Below are 24115 nucleotides of genomic sequence, written 5' to 3'. Positions count from 1 at the left end.
GGTCTGTATCACAACTGTTTACCCCACGGTGCGACATGAACTACGGCTGAACTGGAATCCCGCTCACAAAAGGCCTGGCCATCTCCTGCACCTCACCAGCCACCTTGTCCTTCCAAGGGCAGGAAAGGAGGGCTTGTACTTGAGCTTTGCCTATATAAGTACAAATATCAAATCATGGTGGAGCCGGCTTGGAAAACAGCCTACAAAATCCACAAGCAAAAGTTGTCACAATTACAATTTTGACAGACAAGAAAATTTAGCATCATATGAAATACTGGGAACTATGCTGCTAACGTCAGGTTATATAATTAGAAATAGAACAAAAATAACAGTTTTTTGTGAATAATTTTTAAGTTTGGCTTCTTTCCCAAGCAGGAAGAAAACCCAAAGACTTAATACTTTAAAAGATGAAAGATGTAAAGTTCTCCAAAGAAATACTTTTAAGTTGCACAACCAGCTAAAGATTTTTTTTTTCTCCCCCCTAATGTTCATTAGGAAAACAGTAGAAAAGATCTGGAAGAATTTTGTAACAAAGTATTTCAGTTTCAAACATGTGAGGACCTCTCCCAAGTTTCTCTTTCAAGATCCCACCAGAATTAGCTCAATTTCACAAGCCATTACATTTCATTGAAACAGGGTTCAGCTGAAGCTATTCCAACAAGGTCTATATTTAACCTCGCAGAGCTCTATTCTCCACTCAATGGAAGTGCAATTTAACTACACACGTTACCAGATGACAGCTCAGGATATAGTTTTTGTAAGTACCCTCTATCGAGAGGGAACAGCACCTACTGAATATGCATCTTGCAAACACAGGAGGAAATACACTTCAAGCATACAAAAAAACAAGCCTCCTGGGAACACGCTACAGCTGAGAGGGCCTCCTTATCAATGATAAGAAAGCCTCTTGTCATTAGTAGTATTATAAACTTTTCCTTAAAAAAAAAAAAAGTTTGGATTGAGAATATCCCCTGCTTATTCTGAAGCAATTGCTTTGTAGTATTCAGTACTTTCTTTCTCCAAATAAGCGTTCGAAAGCATTTTTTAATGGTGAAGCCAATGTACTTTTGTAAGAACTCTTGAGTTGGATATAAAATCTCAAGTTTGACACGTACAGTGAGGAGCAAAGCATATGCTCCATTTCAGAAATAAAACTAACTGAGGCATGAAGCTAATGTAAAGTCAGAAGACACACACCCCCTACACATACCTCCTCCTCCAGCTGCCTGCAGCCTGTTCCAACCCATGCAAATCTGCGGCCAACCCTCAGGCAGCCTCTACGGCTCCCCCCTCGCTCACCCACTTGCTCCGAGCCGGTGCTGGACACCATCCAGCAGAGCTAGCTAGCGTTCTGCCAGCCTCTGCTTGCGTGCCAGCTTGGAAAACAGGCTGAAACACACTAGCCCTGCAGAACATGCACACAAATGCTGCAGCAAGCGGTCAAAGAAAACTTAAGGGCGGGGGGGGGCGTAGAGCTGCCCAGCTCCAATCTAAAAATCACTATTATCTAAACAGATTTTGGGAGGCAGACTGCAGTAGCATAGGTCGTTTCAAGTTCACAGAAGTCCCAAAGGAGAGAGCCGAGGAAAGCACCATCACCAGGGAAACACCAGCTTGGAAAGGAGCACTCAATGCCCGGCGCTCCTCCTCTGCGTCACTAAAGGCTACAGCCCATGCACTGACTGCACACCATGCTTAAAGATAAAAGTACGTCTACACCTGGTAACTCTGTGTGCACCCAAATCTACTCTCACACGAGGCTTGACCATTGTCCGCTTTGTCAGTCAAGCCCTTGCTAAGAGACCTCCTCAGTCTGAGCTCCAGAGCAGGGAGAGGAGGAGATCAGGGCACGCTTCACGCACACCCAAGCTCCCAAAATGAGTACACTATCATCCACCCCTTCACCAGCCGCCCAGAGCTCAGTTCTTCGTAGGCACAGAGCAGCCACTTTGAGATAAGGGAGACAGGACTTTGCATGCCCGTCAGACCTCTCTGCCTGCTGTGAAAACAGCAGGCACGCATCTACTCTGCTTTCTTTGTGCTGTCTGTCCCCTTCCATCTGTCCTACCTAGGACCTGTCTGCTGCATTTCTATGAGTAACTAAATGAAGTCAGGCTCCAACTGCAGTTTGTGTAGGGGACGGTTCTGGAAGCGAGGAGGACTACCTCGGAAACAGCAGGCTGCCTACGAGCTTCACCTCGCACAGACCACGAACCACCAGGGCAGTGACGGGCTGTGGAGCCCCTCTTTGTTGGCACCACCCACCCATCCCCAGCTGCAAGACGGGGTCCCTAGAAGTTATCACAGCACACATACGGTTTCAGAGCTAGAGGAGAAGAGGCAGGTGTCTATGCTGCATCCACCTCGCGCGCTGAGGGCCCAGCCTCCTACACATCGCATCCCCTTGGGTACTTGGCTGAAGATAGAGCTAATGACTCACTCAACAGCAGGGAAGAGAGATCCCTCTCCTAGCACAGCCCTACTGAGGAAGCGGAAAGAAGAAAACAGAAAAATGCATTTCAAGGCATTTTAATCACTCATATAATCAGATTGAAATCTGAATGCCTGAAAGGAGAAGATAAATATGGCCCCACTGTGTCCAATTACAGTCATTTTGCCAGCCACAGCTGCTCTAGGATTAAGCGGTTGTTATTGTGCACCTCGCTGGGTGGTGGCGCTTTAGATGGCCCGCAGTTCTGTTGTCAAGATCAGCTACATATGTAAACAGCAGGAACTAGTTTCACCAGAAAAACAGGCAACTCTGCTGCCTTCCCAAAGGCAAAGCCAGCATACATCACAGGGAATCTGTGTGCTGAAAGAGCTGCAAGGTATTGTGAGGCAAATCTATATAGAAAAATATTCATTGGCGGTTTCTTTCCATCAGAAAGACAGTAAGAGGACTCCAGGCGATCTCAGAAAGGCCCTGCCAAAGCCTGGGTGCCAGCGTGACTCAGGCCTCAGAAGCAGCACGAGCATAACGTGATTTAAGTGCATTTCCTGTGTATAAGATAACGCCACCTTCAGCTGATTAACACCTCAGTCTGGAAGTCTGCAATTAGCAATAAGGCTGATAATTTCGGTTTCAAATACAATTATTTATATAACTGCTACCAAGTACCTCTGAGTTTGGGTGACACAAACATTTAAATTTTAAATAAGGAAGTTAAGCAAAAAGTTCAAGAGATTTGGACACTTCCACAGAAAAACAATCTTCCCCAACTCTGAACCTGAAATTAAGGTACCTTTAGCTCTTCCAGGAGGCAAGATGCTCCAACCTCAGATTTACTCAGCATCCTCATCAATACCATCCGTAGCCAGCAATAACTCCTTTGGACCTAGTTGTAAAATTATGCCTATAATGCCTCTGCCAGAGGCCACGTTTCATACTGCCTCCCCAAGACACCAGTACAAGCCAAGTTCAGAAGAGTCTTAAGTGCCTAGCTCCTTTTCATTTTAGGGAAAAACCTATGGATCTGTACCTACTTTTCTGACTTCAAAGATGCAGCATTCAAGCAATCTTTTTTTTTTTTTTTTTAGTAACTTTATCACAAGGATTGGTGATAAAATCACTAAAAGGATTTAAAAAAAAAAAAGAAAAAAAGAAAGTTGGTTTGTTTAAGGACTTAAAGGATTAAAAACCAAACAAAACTCCCCCCCAAAATCCCATGATACATCAAGTCCTAAAACAAACTTAACACAAATAAACCAAGTGTGTTTGTATGAACTCTGCAGTTACTATTTTAACATTGTGCAATTGAAATGAGTTTGTTACCCTCCCAACACCAGGTTATCCTTTAGCTCAGATAATCTGTCTGCCCCCCAGTTTAATTTCAAGTCCTGTAACTACATTGTCCAGGTTTCAATAGCCAGAAGTGTACTAACTAATATGATGCAAAGGCAATTAAAAGCTCAGTCAAGATGATTTCCTTTTGGATAAAAAAAAATACATTCCTTTCTGAACAGCCGTTTCATCTGACTCATATTTCTTCCTACAGCATGTGTGCGAAACAATTAGCCAAAGTTATTTGTTAAGAACATCTGTTCCTTCACCTGATATTTCACTGCAGGCTGCCTAAGTAATGAAAAAAAATTCAAACCGCTTGTCTTTAGACTTACTTGATCCATTTAATAAGGGGGGGAAAAAAAAATCCAGACTTGGGGAGGGGGACCTCATACAATAAAGTAACTATAAGACATTACTTCTGAACTCTCACCTTCCTTACCTGCAACACAGTCCCACCAACATCACTTAACACAGAAGTAGCTCAACACAGAAGCGAAAGAATGGCGTACGTCACTTGCACTTTTCCCTCCTTACTCTCCCAGAAGTGGACTCTGGCATTGCCAATCTGTATTTAAGTTTAGTAACAGTCCCCAAATATTGGGTAGGAAAAAAGGTCATGAAGGAAACAAACGCTCCTCTTGGGAGTAAGAGTGAGAGCAAGATATATTCTGAAAAAATACAACTTCTCAAAAGATTTACTCCACTTTCACTTAGCACTTCAGATTTCATAACTGATCTGTACCATTTACTTTTCAGCAAGTCATGGAAGGATACATAAATATTTTGCATCAGGACTATGGTGAAAACCTGTAGGAGTGTATTACACAAACTACAACAGTAGTTACACAGTTAGTGCAGTAGTGACTGTAGCCAATGACGTGAACTGTGTTGGTATAAATTACACTGGTCATCTCACTAAGCCTGCGAGTAGCCCTACTGCGTTTGAAATTACACGGAAAATAGCACTCACCAAGCAATTGCCTCAAAATTATTTTACTTGTGAAATATCTAATTTGATCTCGTCCTTTTCTACCTTAGAAACCAAACACATATTTTACTGTTAGTCATTTCTATATTAAAAGATGCTACCAGATTTGATTGAACCAAAGGCAGACGATACATAATTTTTCTTCAACTTTAGACAAAAATGGAAGGCAAAAGGTCAGCTATTGGGAGACGTATATCAGTACAAGCTGATCAGAGCTACATACACAGCATGGTTCGTGATCACATACCTCCACTCATTCTGAACAAGGGGTGATACCTTGAGTCCTGCTGGGTAGGCGTAGCAGAAAACAGAAGGAGAAGCTGACAAGTTGTATGAGCAAGCTGAAGTCCTGAATGACTTTATCCATCATTTCCCCAGGGGCTTTAGGAGGTTGCAGCAACAAATACACAATCTGAACACATTACCGAAGTTAAAGCTTGTGCATGAATATCCCAAGTGTAGGCTTTACTGACTCTGCAAGCAACTTCAGTAACAACAAAAAAGCACTACCTAAAAAAGCCCCACTTCCTCCATGTAATTTCTAAAACGCTGCCGATATCACCAAGGAATCTTGACATAGCTCAATTAGTGCATAACCATCTGCCGCATAGGCAGAGACAAAATATAACTTCCAGAGTAGTCATGAGCAGAAAAGCCATACACTCTTGTCTAGAATGCTCTTACGTTTTCGGATAGGTAAGTATGTGTCCCAAATCATCTAAACCTCAACAAAAGACCTCAGATTTTGATTATTTTTTTTTTCTTAAGTATCTCCTGGAGAATTTTCTACTCCTAGTTGCTGTTAATGACTTAATTAAATGTACCACTAAACAATCACATCCTGTACAGTTTTGTTTACCTGTCATCTTCCCCATCCCCTTGCAAAGGGATGCAAGTAGCTCACCTGTGGCAGACTTGAAGACAATCTTACACCACTGCTTCTTTGCAGAGATACTGAACAAAGCAGCTGTAGCCAAACCAGAGACCAAAAAAGAGCTAAACGTCCACCTCCTAGATTTGCCTTTTAAAGCTTTCATTCCATGAGCTACAAACTCCCCTCTCATTAAACAGATATTATCAGTCAGCCAACTCCATGCTGCTTTTCTGAACTATATTGCATTTCTGATGGTTTTGCTCCCAGTGACTTACAAAAATAAGTAAACCACACAAATCTGAAGCATTTTCTTCCTCATCTATTAAACTTAACTTTCAGATTCTAGATTAATACTTTAGGTGTGTGTAATAATAATTCACATTCTATAGAACTCCTCACTGCTGCCGCTGGGGAAAGCTTATTCAGACAGGGCACCAACTGTCAGTCTTTGTTCGGAACAGGCTGAAACTCGATGGCACTCAGATCTACCCCAGTGCTCAGTGTGGAGCTGCATCAACAGCAATAAAGAGATTCCCAGGGTGAAAATAAGTGAGAAAAACACTTTCGCCTAATCAGCCATGTTCAAGGGCTACTCAGAACTATCGTTTATCTTTTCTTACCATTTTAAAACACTGCTTCTGTATAACCAGTGCTATCACAGGGCTAAAAAAAAAAAGCACCTATTCTAGAGATTCCAGATAGGTAAACAAACAATGTATCACTGCTACAAGTACAGCAAATGCTATTTATACTAAAGTTAGGACATTTCAGAAAAAACAGCGTTAAGTGTGCTTAAGATTTTTATTCTCTTCGGAGACCTACAGCGTTTATCCAGTTCTCATCCTCCTTAGCGGACTGCTTCATACCAGCAAATAAAAAGGAGGCTAAAAATCCTTCTACGATGTCAAAAGCAGTGATGTCTCTCGTTCACAACCCAAGCATTTGGAGGCACAGATGAGAAGAAATGCTTTCTTCAGAAGTAACATACCAAGTATACAACACAGGAGATGAAGCAACTGTCAGAGGGCCTTAAGTATCAGTCTCCCAAAACATAGTTACCGATTTAACAAGCCCAGTAAACCATTCCCGGAGTGAACATGAGTCTTCAGAGAAAGGTAGAAGGAGCATTCAAACAACTACAGATGCAAGAAATATTTCATCTAACCCTTGTTAGTCTCGGGCCCCAACGTATGTCAACTTGTATCTGTGCTGCAATAAGTTATCTTCCAAATTGTAATGTGTGTCTGCATCCCTCTTGTGCAGGTTTGAGTCATATGTTTATCATATTCTTGGCATACGTATTCTCACACGCTCCCCGACTAGCTCTTTCTCATAGAAACCAAATCCACGTTTGTCAAAATTCTTTTCCAAATCTTGTGCAACCTCGCGTGTTCTTCTATTATGAAAAATAAAAGGCTTACTTTCACTTTTCACGGTATCATTTGTTTGCTTCTGTTGTCGTACTCCTTCACACTGACCAACCCTTTAAACTGACATTACATTGCAATCAAATTTGCTTTTTTAAAGCCTCTTTTATTATTTTCTTTCCAACACCTTGGCACCTCACATTTCAAACAGCACCTCACCTCAAATTCTTAAACAAGCCTCCCAGATAAAAGCCATTTTCTGAGAGATGCTCACTTGATTTCAACTCTTTCCACCTACCTTTTCATTGCAAGGGAAGGACTTACTTTTTTGTTCTTTCTTTCCACAGGCATTCTTCTTATTGCAGACATACGTGAACATTCTTTGACTGTTTATTAAGACAAACTAGAGTCCCCAGACAGAACACCCTCACTCTTGATGCAAAGATCCTTTTCATTAGCTTCCTCATTCCATACCATCTTCATCACAGTAGAACACTTAAGATTTTCACAGGTTTCTTCTTCCAAGGATATTACATTTAATTATATTTCAGTATGAAGAGTGTAAAAAGGATAAAAAGTGAATTCAGAATCTTGAGATAGGGCTTCTAGATGTAACTTAATTTCCAAAGCATCTTTGCCTTTCATCATTTCTATTTGCAGCTGCCAAAACTAGAACCATTTAATCAAAAGTAGATGCAAGTTTTACAGGTTCCAGTAAAGAGGAAAATCCCTGAGATTAAGTTTGCAAGCAAGCTTTTTTTCTTCCTCCAATGACTTTATAATAAAGTCAAGCTTTGTCCAACTCCAGGGAATGATCTTCAAAGAAAAAAATAAACAAAAAAAAAAAAAAACAAAAGCAAAAAAACACCAACCCAAAAAAACACCCACCTTAAAAACAGCAGTTAGTAACACTACCAGTTGAAAAATTGCTTACAGTACTAAAAAAAAAAAAAAATTCTTTCTCAAAATTTTCCAGTAAAGCTATCCAAAGTATTATGTTTTTTTTAGAGATGGGGAAAAATTATGCATAGTAGGTTTCTCTTCTTTTCTTCCCTCCCTGCTAATTTTTCTGCTACCTTTCCTTCTCCCTGCTCACCACAATCAGGAACGAGATTAGATCCCAGAGGCTCCCAACCCAAGCTTACTGCTAATTACATGTGTTCACAGCACCTATTGAGCATTCATGATACCTGGCCTGACTTCCAAAGACATGGCACAATCGCCTACTCCCACTCAAATCCATGAAAAATTGAAGTCAAACCAGTCAGGCTCTAACATCCACGTTTGGTTTCCATCATCAGAGAAGCAAGAGTACATACTTAGAAAAAATAAATCCTTGGAGCGACCGAAGCTGTCAGAAACGTGCAGCCTCTCAAAGCAAATAGCCCAGGCAACCAAAGCTGATCACCGGATGCTACCGCAGGCTAGCCTTGCTGTTGAAGCAACTCCTTAGTTCTACTGACTCAAAAGTAGGAATAAGCGTAACAAATCCACACCTGCCACAGGACACTAAGACCATCCATTGCCAAATGTTAGTGACACATGCTTTGCACACTGCAACAAGCTGCCTTCCGTGTTATCACCTACACATTTACTGTGACTCAGTATTTAGGGAGTTTTAATGATTTGTTTATATACTCAGCAGCTGATCATGAACCATGCAAGTTATTAAAACACATTTTCTGTCTAGAAGAGCAGGGAAAGATGCCAAAGACATAACGTTTTAATTAGAAGATCTTAATTTTTGCCTTGAATTTGTGACTTTCTGCCTCTTGCTACTTCTAAGTTCAGTCCCCTTGAGGCTGAGAAAATGAGTACCACAGCCTCCTATAACCAGACTGATAGAGGTTTTTAAAACTAATCAGTGACGTAAATGGTATAGCTAGAACTTTACAAGCCACAGCACTATCTTACAAGAGGCAAGTATTTACACAATTCCTTTGCTTTAACTGCAAGGTCATATTTGCAGAACCAGATAAACGCTAACTTCAAACAAATACTGAGGTCTTGAAGAATAAATCATAGACGGAAGGCAACCATTTAATCATACCGGAGAACACCTCACACTCTTTTAGCAGCCACTACTGCACTGAAGAATCCCATTCCCCTGAAGTTACAGGCACGCATTCCTACGGGAAGCGGAAAGTGGCACCGCAAGGACGCAAAATACCCCGCACCGTACATGCCTAGAGCTCTGTTCAAAGAAACTTCTAGCCCTCAGCATGTATCTCTCAACCTAAAAACGCAAAGCCAATAGCACAGTTATATTCTTCAGATGTTATACTTTACTGACTTTATTTCAGATTGCCAAGCTTATCAAGGGAAGACTGAGTTGCTAACTCCAAGTCCGACAAACTGACCCCAAGACCTAAACAGGTTTCTCCCTCACATCAACTACCAACTGCATTAACGGTTGTATACAAACCATCAAGAGTTAGTTTACACAATCTAATTTGCCATCTAACGAGAGCATAGCTGGCAGTTACAATGCCTGCGCAGCATGATTTGCTATCGATTCGAGTTCAGAGACAGCTGGGCACAGGCAGAACGGCCCTGTATCGTCTTTGTTGCTGTAGAACGGCAGAGAAAATACTGAACGATCCAAGCACTCACTCTCTAGCAACACACTTCTACGACCTACTGGGATTCATTCGGCCTGTCCCATTTCCATTGCCTCCCGACTACTGTTGCTCAGTTTAAAAGTACACATGCATTTTGAGGGAAGTTTGTCCTAGGGCCCGAGATGCAAAATCAACGTTCCGACCATTAGGGCATCCGCTTAGTTTGAAGAGGAGAAATGAAAAGACATACAAGCTAGATATTTATAAATAAGGAGTTGGGAAATCTAATCCCCCAGTTCTGCTCGCAGCTCTGCCACAGATTCCCTATGGCCTTTGCTAGTTACTTAATCTTTCACCTGCTGAGCACAATGAACGCTCTGATGACCTCATCAGGACAAGAACACGGTAGTCCAGATGATGCTCCCATGCACAAGCTGAAGCACGCCAATCTACTGAGGCCACCTGATGCAGAACCTGAGTCAGACTGTCAGAGCTGTGAGGAAGGGAATCCAAGTCTCTCATGAGATCGGGTGTTACCCTGCCTGTGCACAGGCACCTGTGCGCACAAGCGTTCCCCTTTCCTATCTAACAGCAGCAACTCATCCACCAAACTAGCAGCAAAACACACGCTCTAAGTCTACACCCGTAAATTTACCTTCTCTCATGGCATTGGGGGTGAGGGGGGAAGAGAGAAATCCATCAAAAGCATAAGAAGAGTATTAAAGACAGCATTTATTATTACACCCTCCACTTTCAGTGAGGCATCTCCCTCTCCTCCTTTCTGCCCTTCTTATTCACAAATCCCATTCTTTACGCAGAACACAGGAAGCTTATTTACTCTTGCGGAAAACAAATGTGTTTACTTGACAAAAACCAGACACTAGGAAAGCACATCAGAAGAACTACCCAACGCTGAGAATCAAAATTCAGCCCTTACTGTTAAAAAGCATCAACAATCTCTTTCTAAAGGCATAAAGAGACATTGGACAGGTTAATGAACCACGCAAGGAACTGGGAGACAGGACCGGGCACAGAAGGCAGAAGTCCTGTCCCTAACTTGGTACGTGACATCAGGTAAACAACTTCACCCTCCCTCAGTCTCAGCTTACACTTTAGTAAGCTGATAATGATAAAATTACCTACCTCACTTCATGGGTGGAGAACGCTTTACTAATTCATGACTACAAAGCAACTTGAGAACAGTGGATATAAAGCTAGTACATATACACACATATATAAATTAAAACATACACATATTTATAAATAAAACGCAGGTTAGAAGATAAAACACGTTACCCAAAAGCTCCAGTCAGCACTCCAGCTATATTGAGCAGGACCCTGCATTTTCTCTGTGCACGAACTAAGAGTCTCCTCCGAATCAGCAAGTAGCTGGCTAATAAGACCATGATCCACTTCATGAACTTCCTGTGAACACAGACGCAAGGTATGTAATTCAACAACGGAGGAGAAAGGTGAAATAAGAAGACGGTTAATCCATTCAACAACTATATATTAAATGAAACTTGACATGCTAGTTTCACCAAGGTGAGTGGCATGGAAACACTTCCCTCTGACAGCCTTTTCCTTGATTCTACATTTTTTCCAGAGTATACTATATTTAATTATTACTTATGGTTTTATCAGAGTATTTTATTTCCACAGCAGCCCCTCAACTTGCACATTGAAGCTGCACAGACATTTACAGCTGGAATAACATCAACAAGAGACATCGGCGCATAACGTGCGGCACATCTCTAGATCCTGTGGGGCCTTTCAAACCTTGCGAAAGGTCACGCAGGTGTAGCATTCACCAGAGGACTGACACATATTATTATAATACAAATACATCAGATATTTATACTTCATGTTAGTTACACTATGAATTGTGTATTTTGTCATATATAAATACCAGCGCAATGCTTCAGAGGCAAATAGTTGTACCCCTATCACATATTATAAAGATAAGCACTCTTCTGTCGCACTCTCCCTTGGTATCAATACTCTTTGCTTGGGAGGTCAGCTCTACTTTATGAAGGGCAACTGAGCCACAGAAGACGACACTTGTCCCAAGGCACCTAACAAACTGGGACAAAACCAGCCCAGGGCCCTAGCCGTACCACCACCTGTACTACAGGATCCATCAGTAAGAGACGAGGTTGGGTTTCGGGTCCCGAACGCCTCAAGACCAAAGCCCTGCTGGCACGCACACATGCCCGCGGCCAGCTGGGGTGCCGGCACCCCACAGCAGCAGGCCAGTGCCCCCCCGGGGCTCCAGCCAAGCCCGCGGCCCAGGCTGGGGGCGAGGGAAGCCAAGGGGGCGAGGCAGCAGGCGAGGCGGCACCCCGGGCTCCGTGTCGTGAGAGACGGGCCGCGCTCCGGAGGCTTTCCACGCAGACACAGGGACTCGCTGCAACTTCCCCCAGCTGCTGCTCACCGCCCCGGCTTCCGCACAGCCCACGGAGCCGCGAATGCCCCGCCAGCGCCGCTCCCGACCCACCACATCGCCGGAGTCAGGCGGCTGCCGCGGGGGCGGCCGGGTCTCTCCCCAGACCCGCCCTGCGGGGGCCGCGGGCAGCCCCTCCGCACCGGGGGCCCACAGCGCCGGCGCTCGGCGGGCCCGGGGAAGCCGCCGCCGCCGCCGCCACCCCCCGGCCGCGCCCGCCGAGCCCCAAAAAAACTTTCGGGGATGGGGATGAGGGGTGGCGGCGGAGCGGAGCCTCCGGTGCAGCCCCGCGGCCTCGGCCCGCCCGCCCCCTCGCCCGGGGGAAGGAGCGGGGCTCCCGCCCCCCGCACCTACCTGCGCAGCCCGCCGCCGCCGCCGGCTCGCCAGCGGGTCGGGGCGGCGGGCCCGCGGCAGGGCAACGGCCGGGGGCATGGAGGCCCCCGGCGGGGCCGGAGAGGAGCGCGGAGACCGCGGCCGCGGCGCTTACCATGGAGGGGGGCAAGGGCGGCGCGGCGCCCGCCAACTGCCTCAGCGGGGCGCACGGCGGGGCCGCGGCCGCCATTTAAAGGGGCAGGCGCCGGCCGGGCCGCGGGGCGCGAACCCGGGGCGGTTGCCAAGGGCGAGCGGCGCCGCTCCTGAGGAGGGGAAGCCGTCGGGGGGGGGCGGGGGGAGGTGGAGACGGCCGCGGTGCCTCTGGTACCCTCCTCGGCCAGCTCGGGAAACTCCTCAGCGGCTTGCGGAAGGGTTAATTGCGGAGCCTCGGAGCCGGTGGAAAGTTTGAGGAGTGTGGCAGGAAAAACTCCTGGCTGCGGGGAGGCGGGGGGGTGGCGGCGTTAGCTGCCTCCCTCCTGAGGGAGAGCCCCGCGCCTCACCGCCCTCCGCTTGCGCACAGCCCCGGCGGGCGGTGAAGCAGCCGGCGGGCAGCCAAAGCCTTTCCTAAAATCTGCGGAGAGGGGTTTGGGGCTCAGCGGAAAACGCCGCTCCCGGGGGACACCTAGGGGGAGAGGGGGGAAGGAAAGCCCGCCCTCGGCTGCCAGCTCCGCCGGCGGCCCGGGGCCCGGCCGCGACGCCCTGAGGGGAAAGGCCGCGGTCTGAGGGACCGGCCAGGGCCCGACCCCGCGTCCGCAGCCGGCGGGCACCGGACGGGTGTTTCCAGGGGAGCAGGCCTGCCTCTGCCCCGCTGCCCTGCGGGCTGGCTGCAGGCCGAGCAGGGGATGGGCTGAAAAATAAATAAGTGGTGGCGAAACCCATCTCAGGGAACCCAGTCTCTCGTTTTTGAAGCTGCTTGAGCAGCGCCGGGTGGTTTCTGCCCACGCTGGGAGCACCCAGGGGTTTGGAAAGCTGGGCTCCCAAGTCAGCACCAAGTGGTGTCCCTCAAATCGGGGGACCCAGCTGGAGCGATGATGGCTTGCAGATTTGTACCCTCAGGACACCTTGCAGGAAGCAAAAAGAGCCCTGTGACATTAAAAGAAACCTCTGCCTTGCTGGGTAGCTGGCTGGTAGGTGATGAAAAGGGATGGATGGGTAGCCAAGGGAAGGAGGCGCAGAGCAGCCTGGTGTGGCAGCGCTGTTTCTTCTTGCTATCCCTTTTCTCTCACTGATTCCCCAGCAAGTGGGTGGAGGGACATCACTGGGCCCTGTCATATCTGCCCGCTGACACGTTAGCAAAAGTGACAGGAGTCCCTGTGGCTGACGTCCCCTCCCAGCCATCAGCCCGGACAGGACAGCTCTAACACCACCGACTCTGGGTCTCCAAAATTTACAAGCAAGTTTAAAAAAGAATGTGTCTTTTGTTTCATTTTTGTCACTTGCTGTCTTGATTCAGACCTGTGAAGCTCACATTTTTCCGGCTTTTCTCAAAAACACTCAGGGGACCAATTTACTTACTTTTTGTCCAAAAGTCGAGATTCTCTGTGATTCATAGTGGGTTATCCAAGTGGGAGAAGCTTCACGTTCAAGTGATGGCTGCCAGCAATACTAAAACCCTTTTGTATTCCCTCAGTGAAAAGCTGGCTGGCCTGACAGTTTTGCTCAAGCATGTCCTATTTAATGGAGGATTCACAAGAGAATCACTATAACAGGGTAAAAGGAACATAAACAGCGTTTGCAGGAACCACGGTAGTATGCCCATCACAACACGCTTGAAGGTTTTTTTAGAAACACACCGAATACTTGGGTTTCAAACAGCCACTGTTTGGAATGCCTCTGGTCCAGCTCCGTCTTCCCACGCGGACGTCTCCCACACGCAGTCACAGCCAGCGCTGTTAGCCGGTAACTCCTCTTGATCTGCCAGGTGCCTTTGGCTTTACTGGTTATTCCCTCCTCAAACTCGGTTGTTTTTGACTCCTCTAACCTTTTCCTCTCATAGGTATTTTGGTTTTGCTCACTACCGCTTTGGCAGTACTTCCTCCAGAAGACCCTCACAATCTACCTTCCAGCTTTCTACTGAAGTGCCAGCTTGCTCTGCACTTGGTCCCAGTTCCCTTCTTAATACGTATTTTACTTCAGAGTCCTTTCTGCCTGGTAATCCCAGGTCTTCCCATTCTCCCAACCCATTTCAGAGAGGAAATATTTCCTTTTTAGGTTCCTTTAGCCGTACTCCCTCTAGCCTATCCTGCTTTCGCTGATGCAGGTGTCACCACATCAAAGCTAGAGCAACGAGTGGTCACTCGGGGCACGTGTTGTTCCTCTTGACGTTGTTTGGTCGGCGGAGTTTTGCAAGTCGGATGTGGAATGTCTCGAAGCCGTTATTGTGGAGCATCCGCAGGCAAAGACGCAGATCACAGAATTTATAAAGCGTATTGAAGAAAGCCGTATGACAGTAGCATGATGACAGATTTCCTTAGGGTGTGGTGGGGGCTTTTTGGTGGGTCCTTGTTGCTGGCGGGGCTGGCTGCTACATCTCTGGGGCTGCTGCAGCTAACCCAGACTCCGTTCCAGAGCACACCTGTAGTTTTGCAGGTAGGCCACCCGCTTTAGCAGTTTTCCCCTCCACCCTGGTGCCGTAGACGAGCTTTACTTAAATGGAGTTTAAGTAATCACCTTTTGGTGAAAAAGGATTTGTTCTGCACTGAAAAAAAAATGCTTTGGGGAATACATTTTACCTGTAAACACCGCGTGCATATAGCCACAAAGATAGTGAATTCCTGTAAGTTCCTTTCATGGCGCATTAGGATGATAGGAGTCCGGCTGCTCGGAACGTGAAGCCAACGCTCTTTCTCTTCTCACCTCCGCTAAGGAGGGTTTCAGCAGGAGAGAGGTCCCCTTTTGGATAGCTGGATATTCCGTACTCAGCCCAAAGTTCTGGTTTATACAAGGCCAAAGCGAAAAAACAACAGATTCTCTTCCCTCTGCTCTCCGAGCATTTTCGGCATCTTCTCTGGGAGAGATCAGAACAGCCCCCGGGAAGTCATTGTTGTCACTTCAAACGTGGCCGTCATCCAGGCAGCGGGCAGAGCGCTGTGAGCTCGGAGCTGTGGTAACTTTAGTAAGTGTGACATTCACTGGGCAGAATGTGAGGTCCTGTTGCAATAACACACACATATTTTTTTTGCCCGTACTACCGGAGGGAGAGACGGTGAGGCCATACACTTCAGCAGCTATGAGCCAGCACACTGGGAAGCTCTACAGATCTGCAGTGTCTTCATTCTTCCTCTTCTTGCTGGTGGGTGAGTACTAAACCACCTTCCTTAATTAGAAGAAATATAGCTTATTCCTAGAGTTTGGCTTGAGGGGGTCCCTTCTTTTTTTCAAAAAGCAACTTTCCACGGAGGGCTTCCTCGGGATGCAGGAAAACTATATCTAGTGTTGTGCACTGCATTAGAACATACTTTTCTTTATAGATACATTCCTGTTTAGCTAACAGAAATGTTCAGCAAGAGTATGTTTGCCTGTCTTTTTCAAGAAGAAAGGCTGTGTATCATCATTGCTAGAAGCTTCATTTCTATTTTTAGTTCTCTGATGTATTAGCAACCGGTTATCGTCACAATGTAGTTATTCATATCCATTTGCGAAAGCCAACCTAGTCCAGGGCAAAAGTCATATAAATTAAGATGAGCAATGTGCAGTCATTGATCACTTAATCATAGACGACTGGGAGCTGGATACAGCCTATATAGCACCCTCATGGCACCAGCTGAGTGTGAAGTTGAGCTTTAAAGTCCAAAAAACCGTCTGAAAGATGGTCATTCCAGCATGAGAGGATTTTTATGTGGGTTGGAAATGGAGCCCTATTTGCCCTCAGGCTCTCCTCCATCTATTGAGTGTGAACAACGGAGAGGAGGCTCAACTAGAAAGGGCAAATTTTGCACTGACCTCCACCCACCATTTTGGTTCCCCGATGCTGTTGGCAGCTGGCAGAAGAAGCTTGCAGGGCTGCTCAGGTTTACTCCAGGCACCAAAGAGTAAATTAGAGGCTCCAGAACTGGAAGAGAGCACAAGTATATTTTATTCTTTCCTTTTGCCACCCCACCTCCTCTAGCCTGCCTTGTGTATTTCTCATTCACAGCCAACGATATGGCCTTACATGGGAAAGTATTACATAAAGGGGAGGCTGATGGATTAGTAGGTGTCCTGTTAGTGCTGGCAAATGTGGAGAACGCTGTCACATTACAGGGAGTCCCAGAGAGCTTTCTTCCCTCATGGTTGAAAACTGGCTGTGAACTACCGACTTCGTATGACAATGACCTATTAGAACATCTAATCATTTTTCCAGGTCAAGACAAGATCATCCATGCTGTATTTCTCTGCACTCTGTCTAGCTCAAGTGCTTTCACCAAAAAGCCTTGCATTCCTCTCCGTTGGGGATTGAGCCCTCCAAGCCGCAGGACAGGGGACCTACACATCACTGCTAAGGAAGCGATTGACTTAAAAAGAGCTTTGAAGCAGAGTCAGCAAGGCATTTGGCATGGCATGCTTCCAGATGCCAGGATGATAAGGGCATTGTGTATTTGAATACCAGTGAACTAGTGTGTTCCAGTTTTGCAACCTTACAAAAGAAAAAAGAAAGAAAGAAAGGAAGAACAAAAAATAGAGGCTGTGCTGTGACCTTCTCAGTGAAACCCCCAAACAGAGCTGGGGTGAAACGATACAGCCTGCCCCTCTTGCGTTTTGATTTTTCTAATTAGCTGTGAGTTACATGATATGTATCGAATCAAAGACGTGGGATAAGACAGATGACAAAGCCAGTTATTTCATGATAGGAGGTGCAAATAAAACTCGTTTTGAACAGACCAACACCAAAGCACATTGTTCCTGCTCGCTTTTGTTCTCAATGCCACTAAGTGACTGTGTAAAAACGATACCTTTTACATCACTGAAAGGAATAAAAATTACAATTGCATTGCAGGGGGGTGTGTATGGTAAGGCTGGAATAGCTGTAGTGGGGAAGAAATTCTGTGTCCATTCCTTGAACACAAGATAGCAGCAGCACATACTGCTCTAGCTAAAGCAGCAGTATCCAGTGGAGATAATGGTTAACGAACAGAGAATTTAAAAGAGTACTCATGACAAAACTGCTCAAATTCACTCTAGCAAATAACCAAATATATCACATCAGAATATTTGATGCACAAAGAATGTAATGTGTCAAGCTGCCATCAGCTTTGTCGAGTATTTCAACTACAATTCATACTTCATCAAAGTACCTTGTCAAGGTACTTCAACTTTTATGACTGCTGCATCGTTACACTGTTATCTCACTGGAAAGGGAAAAACTGGACCTCAGATCCCCCCAAGAAGCTCCAGTGGGCTGGCTCATCGGTAGGATTATGTATGAACATGAGGATAATATTTCATCCAGTATCTTTAATAAGGACTGCTCATTTTAGGGAACTCGATCCAAAACTACAATAATATTTAGGTACGTAATTCTCAGGCATCCAATTCCCATGGATCAGTGTTCCAGTTACAAGGCCAAAATTTTTACTTTGAGGTAAAAGCACAGAGCACCAAACAGCTCTGAAGGGGTTTCACGTGCTCAGCTGTTGCCTGGTTTCATAGCCAGCTTGTATTTTCTATATTTTTGCATCCATGAGTTATCTCTCATCTGATATTAAGCTGTAAGCTCCATACACCATCCTTTTATAAGGCACCTAGAACAACAGAGCCCTGCTGTCTGACAGACATTGTCCGTGCTACTCCCATACGAGTCATAAATAATAATAACTAGGAATACAACCGTGATTTTGTGTACGAGCATGCCTCGAGGAACCACTCAAGTAACTCTCAAACCGATCGTCAAGGGCTTTGGTTTTCCATTGCCTTGAGCCATTTGTCCCTGAGCACAGAGAGGCTATTGTCATTGTGCAGCTTTAGCAGACCCAGACAATAGACTTTCACACCCTTTGGATGGCAGTAAAAGACTCCAGACAATGGAAAATCAAGACCTTCGCTGTGGAATGGTCTGCAGTCCTTGAGACCGAACCGACTAGCATGAAGGGAGACTATTGCACTTGAAGAAAATAAAACAACAGAAGAAACTTTTCCAAAAATTGGTCTGAAATCTTTCCTGGTGACAGCTGTTGGCTTATTTTTAAGAGTTTGTTTTTCCCTCTTTTTGAGACAGCAACTATTCCTCTCATCTTCTGAGCCCAGGCTTGTTTCCAGAAATGAGCTTCACTCACACTACTCAGCTCAAGGCTGTTTGATACTATGATTAGCAGCTGAGTGAGAGAAGGCAGGTTTAAATCTCTGCTACAGGCGTGTTGTCCTTATTTTTCTGACAAGGAGTGGCAGGACAATGTGGTCGCTTCACAGAGAATAGATGGCACCCTCAGTATCAATACCTGCAGAATGTTAAGGTGCCATCCCCCAGGTTGCTGATAGCATCTGCTGGCGGTTCAGTCTCTGGCAATGGAGATTCTTCCCACAATTTCAAGATTTCCTATCCTGAAACTGGAAGTGCATGCCAAAACTTCCACGCTCCTCACATTATGTTTCGGGATGCAGGCGGCTGCATTAGGATGCACACATATTCACTGTGCTTGTCAGGACAGAGCTGCCTGTGTGTAAGCATACCTGCATTTTTTGCTTTGCCTCAAAAGCAGTTGAGGCAGGAACATCAGGCCCTGAGACTTTTTGGGGTGGGAAGAAAGAGGTTAGTGTTCCAGGTGGGAATGTGGCTGAATGAACTCCAAATTTCACCCAAAGCCATTGGCAAGTGGCATTAATCTTCCTCTAGTATGGCAGCAGAAAGGAACTGAGGATCAGGAGAAGACCTCTCTGTACACACGAACATAATCTAAGCAGGAACTAGGACAAAAATCCCTATCGTCATCATAGTGACTACCCTCAAGTCCTCATTCCAGGAGCCATTCTTTGTGCTGGTTGGAGCTCAGGAGCAGCTGGAAGGTTTATCGTCCTGTCACCCTCAGCCCTCCTCTTCTTTCTCTTTCCCGGTACAGATGTTGGTGTTAGTGGTGGAGGTGCAAGCAAGGAGAATGCAGCTGTAACTCATACGGCAGCACAGCCTTCGTTGTTGACAACCCCTGAGCCGTGGCACCTTGTGGTCACTCAAACACCAGCCAAGGAAAAAGCCAAAGAGGGAGAAACTGTGGTCTTAAATTGCCACTTTAACAGTCCACGACCTCCTTCCCTGACTGACCTGCTGGTGAAGTGGTACAAAGAAGATGAAAAGGGGCAGATGGACCTGCTAGAAAACAATGTGACCGTCTTGCCAAATAACTCCCGGGTTTTCCTGAGAGGAGACATGTCCCAAGGGGATGCCTCCCTGGTGATCCTCAATGTGACAACCAGCGACCACGGTATTTATTTCTGTGAGGTTACGCTTCCGGACGGGAAGGTGGTGACAGGAGATGGCACAAAGCTCAGGATCAGGAGGGCTCTGGGTAATATTTGATATTATTTACCTCTTTTCTCCCTCTTTCTCCTCCAAAGCTGGTCTACACGCTTGCAGAAAGAGGAAAGTTGGCCTCTTTGGCCTCTAGCAGGTAGGGCCTGGTGTCATGGAGTGTAATCGCTCTAGACCATTTCTGATTGTTTTCATTAGGCCTGCTAATTTTGATTGGCTTGCCTCTCTAAACAGTCACACAGGTATTATTATAAGGTGGGGCATCTACAACCAAAAAAAGAAGGAATAATTTTATTACTAAAATCAAAGTCGGTGCCAAGAACGAAACAGTCGGACAAGTTCTCTTGTACTCACAGCTCTGTTTGGCAGAACCCCCATGAGTGACAGGTGTCAAGATACCGTCTCGGGGAACAGCTCCAAACTCCGTTTTTTTGACGTTATTTCTCTCCAACCTGCTGACTTGCATATTCGTTCCTTAACTCGGGATGACATAAGCAATCCCACAATAAACACGAGGATCACTTTATATCATTTCTGCTTAACTTCACTCACATTAAAATCAAAGTAGCATTAAAAGTGCCATGCTGTGTTTTCTTAGCCTCGCAAATAGACACCAGGCATACTAAGTAAGGAGATAACTTGCTTCGCCTTTTTCAGCTGGAAATGTCAAAGCAGCTTTCCTTTTTGTGCAGGCTAAACGCATCCCAGTCCCAACAAATCAACACATCAGAAGGTTTATTATCTTATTATCTAATTAACAAAAAAAGAGCACCTTCTGTGTCAAGAGTAAATTATGCAAGTGCCATTTCCCCCTTATTCATTACCAAAGCTTCTAGCTCACTGGGATTCACTAAGCCTTTGCCCTTTTGAGCCTGAGTTCTTCCCTTACTAATTTTTATAGAACTACTCAATTTAAACCGTAGCACTAACAAGGCAAGACAACCGTGCCCCCCTGCAAGGGCTTCGTCATGTGCCTGATGAGGTCTCCCGTTGGCTTGATCTCATAGTCTCAGTAGCGCAGGTTACTCTTGCAACGTCTGCACCCTGGCCAGTGTAATTGCCTTTCTGTGTTCCCGAGAAGATTAAATATATCATTTCTGTACTATGCCTGAGTTAAAGGGACAAGAGAATATGAGAAATATAATTCACAAAGAAATGGTACGTGCCACAAACCCAGACTATTCAAAAACCTACCTAAAATTAAAAGGAGAAATGAGCTGACTCTGTTAACTTGTCCGTTACAGGAAGCAAATCACATATATTTTGGAGTAAGGTGAGTTATGGTTCTGCAGCACCTTTATTGCCCTCACTTTCCTGATGAAATGAGCAGCCCCAGAAATGGGTTTAAGCTACAGGATACCTCCCTGTATGCGGGAGGAGGGGATGGGTTTTTTTACTGATTTTTTACTGGTGAGCTGCGGGATGTCCATCCATTTGGCTAGGTAGCACAGAGTAGCAGCTACGCCTGTGAACGGGTGGCCCGATGCTCGGAAATCTGTGCGTGAATATAGTAGCAAAACTGTCCAAATTTTCCAGTGAAGCTTAAATACAACCCCACGGAGATGCGTAATGAATGCCTGATCGTACTGTAATTGTAGATAAAACTGGAAGGCTTTTGAACCATTCTTTTATTACCCTTCCTGGGTGAGTCACATGGCGAAACGACTACCATGAGTTGCGGGAGTCACTTAAAACCTGATCAGATCAGTCTTGCGCCATTGCCCAGCCAGTCCCCTCTCTCTAAAGAGACACTCCTACTCTGGCAGCCTCGACGCTACAGGACGGATGCTCTCCATGCCGCGTCCCATAACCCTTGTAACAGTCCATCCTACTGTGCTCACCTGACGAAAGGCTCTTCCTTAATTATCCTTCAGTCCTGACAAATTAAAAAGCCAGGATGCCGACATGCTCTTATCTCAAAGAAAATGGGATTATCCCACCTCTGCCATGCAACAGTCCCAAAGAGCATCGACTCATAGAAAGGACTTCAGTGGAGCTCTGCCCACTGTCCCCTTTGGAGGTAGATGGGGAGATGGATGAATTTCTCAAAATTGTCAAAGTATTTTTTTCCATTTGAAAATAAAACATACAGGCATGAGTCCCATTAATTCAGGCAGCAGCATCTTTTGCCAGCCCAGTAGCATCCAGCTGTTAAGGGAGATTGCTAGGGAGATGGGGGATTGTCCTACCCCTCGATCCCCAGAAAGCATAGCAGCTTCCTACAAAGGAATGAAAAAAATCAATACCTCCATAGTGCAATATGCTCTCTCCCACGTAGAAGCCCATGATTTCATGTCAGACAAGACATCGGCATAATCAATATCATAATAAGTAGCTTCCTCTGCAGCCACTGCAGAAAACGTGCTGGCTGCATTGCATATACTTGCCGGGACGACACCTGATGTTACCCTCTCTACCTTCCCTTCTCCCCCAGGCTTGTTTGGTATAGAAGAATCCATTGGAACCATCATCGGGGTTGTGGCGGCTGGTATCGGAGGCGTAGTGGTTCTGATCATTGTTTTAACCCCGCAGCTGAGGAGGTGCGTCCTCTGCATGAGACAAGGCTCTCGCCAAGGTAAGGAACACGAACCACAATCTGCAATCCCTTGCTAGAAAGATGAACCCAATCGCCTATTTCCAAAGGTACCTTTCTTTTTAACTCAAGGAGGAATTAGCCATTTGCTTACCTCTGCTCAGACAAGGCATCTGGTTCAAATAAATAAGCAGTGTGGATGAAACGCTAACAAGGCTGGCTCTATACACCATCTCTTTTTCAAACAGTTCGTTGTTTATGTTGGGTAGAGCTTCATGCATGGGCCTAATGAGTTACCTATAGAAAAACGATAGGATCTTCTTTAATTGCCGCTTTTGGCAAAGAGTTGTTGCTTCTTTTAATGAAGTCCTGGGTCTCCTTTGGTTCTTTTAGGTTCATAGGTTCACAGAATAGTTTGGGTTGGAAGGGACTTTTAAAGGTCATCTAGTCCAGCCCCATCCTGAAGGATGGCTCTTCTTCCCGCCAACTACATGCTTACATCCATATTCTTGTACCGCTCACGTGCAGAAAGCCTACAAAGCTGAAGTGTGTGTTTGAGGTGTGGTTTGTAAAGCCCAGTAATATCTTTTATCAGATCAGCTGATCGGGTTGGGAAAACCAGATGTTTTCGTCACACATGAGCCAAAGAAATGGCCTGAGAAGAGGCTGATGTACCCGAAAGCTCGCCTGTTTTTTCCAGCCCTGCCAGCTGGTCTCATTAGAGTAGACTGACACCGAAGGCTGGATTTTGAAACAAGCTTAGTTCCCATTTTGTGCAACCCAAGATGCGATCTGCGGTTCAGACCGAGCTCCGCTGACTTTTTGCTTTCAGTGGGGAGCCGTGTGAGTTGCACCTTTTCTCCCAGCACTCCAAAATCTTGCTTGGCCTGCTGGAAAAAAAAAAAATAATCCCATCCCTGAAGGGCTGAAGGAAGAGCTGCTCTTGGCATTCACTGGAGCGGTGCCGCCACCTGATGGCCAGCGTGGTGGGGACAGGGACACGGCCAGGAGCTCTGGCCCTGCTTGCCGGGCAGGGTCTCCCAGCCCTTGCCGAGAAGCCCACCCTCAACCCTAGGCTGATGCCACCCAGGCAGCATCATCCCTTTGCAAATCCCCTGCATGAACAGAGTTCACGGCTTCTTTACTTGCCAGAAAGCCTCGGAAGAGTTTATTGTGTTGTACTAACTCTGCATCGCTCAATCGCTCTCCTTCCTTCTTGCTCGGCATAGCGTGAGGTGCAGCGTTACAGGAGTCACTGGAAGATGCAAAGCCTACAGGTGGAACAACTTCTGATGCCCTGTAAGCCAAAAATGGAGCTCTAGACGGAATAAAAGCTTTCGCCTCAGTACATCTTGTCTTTGGCATTTTTATTTTTGTTAGTCTGTTTCTTTTTCCTGCAGCTTTGACAGCCCCAGTGGTGTATTCAGCATCCTCCTGCAGCAAGGAGCAAACCAGCCTTTTGTGAAGAAATTTGTATTATCACCAGCCAAAACCCCGCTTAGTTTGGCCACGTATCTCAGACTCTACACTCTGATGCGCTACCTTGGGTCTTCCCCTGCCATTACTTCTTATTTTAAAGGTGGTACTCCAAGGTTGTCAGCTGTGCTTCAGAAGGAGCCTGAGCTACCCAGGCCCCCCAGCTCCCAACACCTACCCGAGGAAATGACACGTCTTGCTTCTGGGGGTGCAGCAGTGGCTCCCGTCTGTCTGTGCCACCCTTAGAGGCTCTTGTCTTGTTGGCTCGCTCCAGCCTAC

At 46.0% G+C, this 24115-nt stretch overlaps 1 protein-coding gene across 1 annotated transcript in view; it reads right to left on the bottom strand.

Annotated features, from left to right (window-relative positions):
* Positions 1-11001, bottom strand: part of GRAMD1C (GRAM domain containing 1C) — a 53503-nt gene extending 42502 nt beyond the window's left edge. The window contains exon 1 of the mRNA XM_082304502.1: positions 10871-11001. Within this exon, the coding sequence (XP_082160628.1) occupies positions 10871-10918 (48 nt within the window). The 5' untranslated portion in view covers positions 10919-11001. The remainder of the gene's footprint in view (positions 1-10870) is intronic.
* Between the last annotated feature and the right edge of the window lie 13114 nt (positions 11002-24115).

This window comes from Platalea leucorodia (genome assembly GCF_965183815.1).
Source record: "Platalea leucorodia genome assembly, chromosome: 2".
NCBI lineage: Eukaryota > Metazoa > Chordata > Aves > Pelecaniformes > Threskiornithidae > Platalea > Platalea leucorodia.
This window is presented reverse-complemented; position numbering and strand designations above follow the sequence as displayed.